This window comes from Aphanomyces astaci (assembly GCF_000520075.1).
Source record: "Aphanomyces astaci strain APO3 unplaced genomic scaffold supercont1.7, whole genome shotgun sequence".
NCBI classification, from domain to species: Eukaryota; Oomycota; class Saprolegniomycetes; order Saprolegniales; family Verrucalvaceae; genus Aphanomyces; species Aphanomyces astaci.
The window spans coordinates 1586472-1588663 of record NW_009798270.1 but is presented as its reverse complement, the minus strand read 5'-3'; the positions used below and the strand labels follow the sequence as shown (position 1 = coordinate 1588663).

The window sequence follows — 2192 nt, the reverse complement described above, 5'->3', positions numbered from 1 at the left end:
TATACAGATTGTACTATTAATACTGTAGTAGGGAACCCTGAACACCACTCGAGTATACACGTAATAAGCCACGCAGATTTCATAACGACTTGCTAGTTCCTAATAACATAGTGTCTGTTACAGGGTCCCGAGTCGCAAACACTCACCACAGGTGTCCACCCAGGGTCCCGAGTCGCAAACACTCACCACAGGACATCCTTAGGGGTGACACCGTGGGCGGCGGCAACGGCTCGGAAAGCTTGGGTCAGGCTGGTGCGATCAAAGGGTGACAGGTGACGGACAGTCCATGTATAGTGCGTGTCAGACAGTCCAGTTAGTTTTCATTCGTTAGTTTAGTTAGGGCTAGGTTCCCCATTGGCCAGGGGAATACCAGTCAGTTCAGAATTTGCTTCCTCGAGATCAATACACGGCGCCAAGTGTTCCTGGAGTTGCCGCTCCCCCAACATTGTGTTTTGATTTCGTGGATACGCCACAAAGTATACTTTAGTGCTACCGTCCTTTGCGGTAGAGACGTGTCTGGAAGACGCAAGTGAAGAACAAGAAGATCCATAGAGCGACATCGTGGAAGCGAACGTTACGGCGGAGGCCGTTATGGAGGCGACAGCGGCAGAAGCCGTGAGCGAGGCAGAAGCCGTGAACGCGACAGAAGTCGTGACCGTGGCCGCAGCCAAGGTCGAGGAACGACCGCGAACAATCGTTACATGGACCTACCAGTGTGTCCTAACCTCCACTCGATTGCCCAAACCGAGGTTTACCGTTGGCTGATCGAACGCAAGGCGTACGAAGCGCGACTTGAAGATGAGTGCCGTAGGAAGAACATCCAGTTCCGTGAACATGTGACAAGCTACGTGGCGTGCTTCTCGGACAAGCAATTGCTGCGTACCATGATGTCGATCTGGAAGATCCGCGGGGAGCCCGAAGACATGTCCGAGCAAATCCTCAAGGACAAGCTTCAAGACATAGCCAAGAAGCCAATGAATGACGTCGACCCTGACTTGGAAAGTCTATTCGATGATATCGAGTTCAACATGCGTGAAGAAGATGCGACCATGCGTGCAACGGACTACATGATGGTGTGTTGGGAGCGAATCGACGTGCATGGAGTGTACGTACACGTCATTGTCGAACCAGCTGCCTGGCAAGGTGAGCGAGTACACCAAGGACGCCTTCAAGAAGAAGTGGCACCCAGTCGACTTTGAGTGGGGTGACCTGATCCAAATCGTGGTGGATATATCCGTGGAACAACAATCGCATTGGGGTGCTGGCGCTGGAAAGCGGAGTGGGACCAAGAGCCCGAAGCACAAGAAGAGCAAGCACGGCCATGATTATCAAAATCGTGGCGAAGACAAGATGTCTAGTCGAGATGACGGAAGGCAGCAAAGCCGTGCACGCGACCAGGCGACCGAAGCCGAGGGCGCGAACTAAGTCGTGGTGGACGCGATCGCAGCCACGGGCGTGAGTACAGTCGTGGACGTGAAGAGAGTCATGGGTACGACCGAAGCCGTGGACGAAGCCAGGAAGGTTACCACAGCGGGCGTGAACGACATGGAAGTCGTGTACGCACAAGCGAGCGCAATCAAAGCGCGTACCGTGGAAGCGATTACTCCCGTCACAGAGGCAGTTCCCAAGACGCCAAGTATGGTTGGCCCAGAAACGACCAAGGAACCCCTCCGGCGCAAGCAATCGATCGTAACGCGGGATATCAAGATTCGGGCACGAAACAAAACACGAGTACAAACCGCGTGAGTGTGCCGCGACAGACTCGTTTTGGCGGCTGGGGGAATCCCAAAGGACAAGGAAACCCGGGAAAGTAACCCTCTAAAGATCGTCAATCGAACAACTCTGCCTATTCTGCTGCGTTACAAAAACGAACAGCAAAACCAGATCGTCAGGAAGACGAAGCGGATGTACGGGAAGTAATCCTAGACGAAGCTGGGGCACTTGCACTCGTGGGACAGCCTGAAGGAGAGCTTCCTCCCAACTTCCATGTGCAGCAGGTGCAGAACCCGCGTCCACCATCAGTTGTCCTTGGAGAAGACATGTGAATCATATGGATGAGCGTGTCAGTGGACTACGGCGGCGAATGGAGATCATGCCTGACCATTCGCATTACCAGCAACGTATGGTGCGATGGAATCCGAACCGAGCTTGGATTCAACCAGTACTACCACTGGATGACCGAGCTACCCATC

General features: G+C 53.6%; 2 protein-coding genes across 2 annotated transcripts in view; both read left to right on the top strand.

Moving 5' to 3' along the window:
* H257_04449 (hypothetical protein) overlaps positions 1 to 1425 on the top strand; it is a gene marked incomplete at both ends in the record, with an annotated part of 2213 nt that extends 788 nt beyond the window's left edge. The window contains 3 exons of the mRNA XM_009828967.1: positions 553 to 672; positions 777 to 1073; positions 1132 to 1425. Coding sequence (XP_009827269.1) covers positions 553 to 672; positions 777 to 1073; positions 1132 to 1425 — 711 coding nt within the window. The remainder of the gene's footprint in view (positions 1 to 552; positions 673 to 776; positions 1074 to 1131) is intronic.
* Positions 1426 to 1485: 60 nt separating this feature from the next.
* Positions 1486 to 2192, top strand: part of H257_04448 (hypothetical protein) — a gene marked incomplete at both ends in the record, with an annotated part of 1654 nt that continues 947 nt past the window's right edge. The window contains 3 exons of the mRNA XM_009828966.1: positions 1486 to 1731; positions 1927 to 1997; positions 2068 to 2120. Coding sequence (XP_009827268.1) covers positions 1486 to 1731; positions 1927 to 1997; positions 2068 to 2120 — 370 coding nt within the window. The remainder of the gene's footprint in view (positions 1732 to 1926; positions 1998 to 2067; positions 2121 to 2192) is intronic.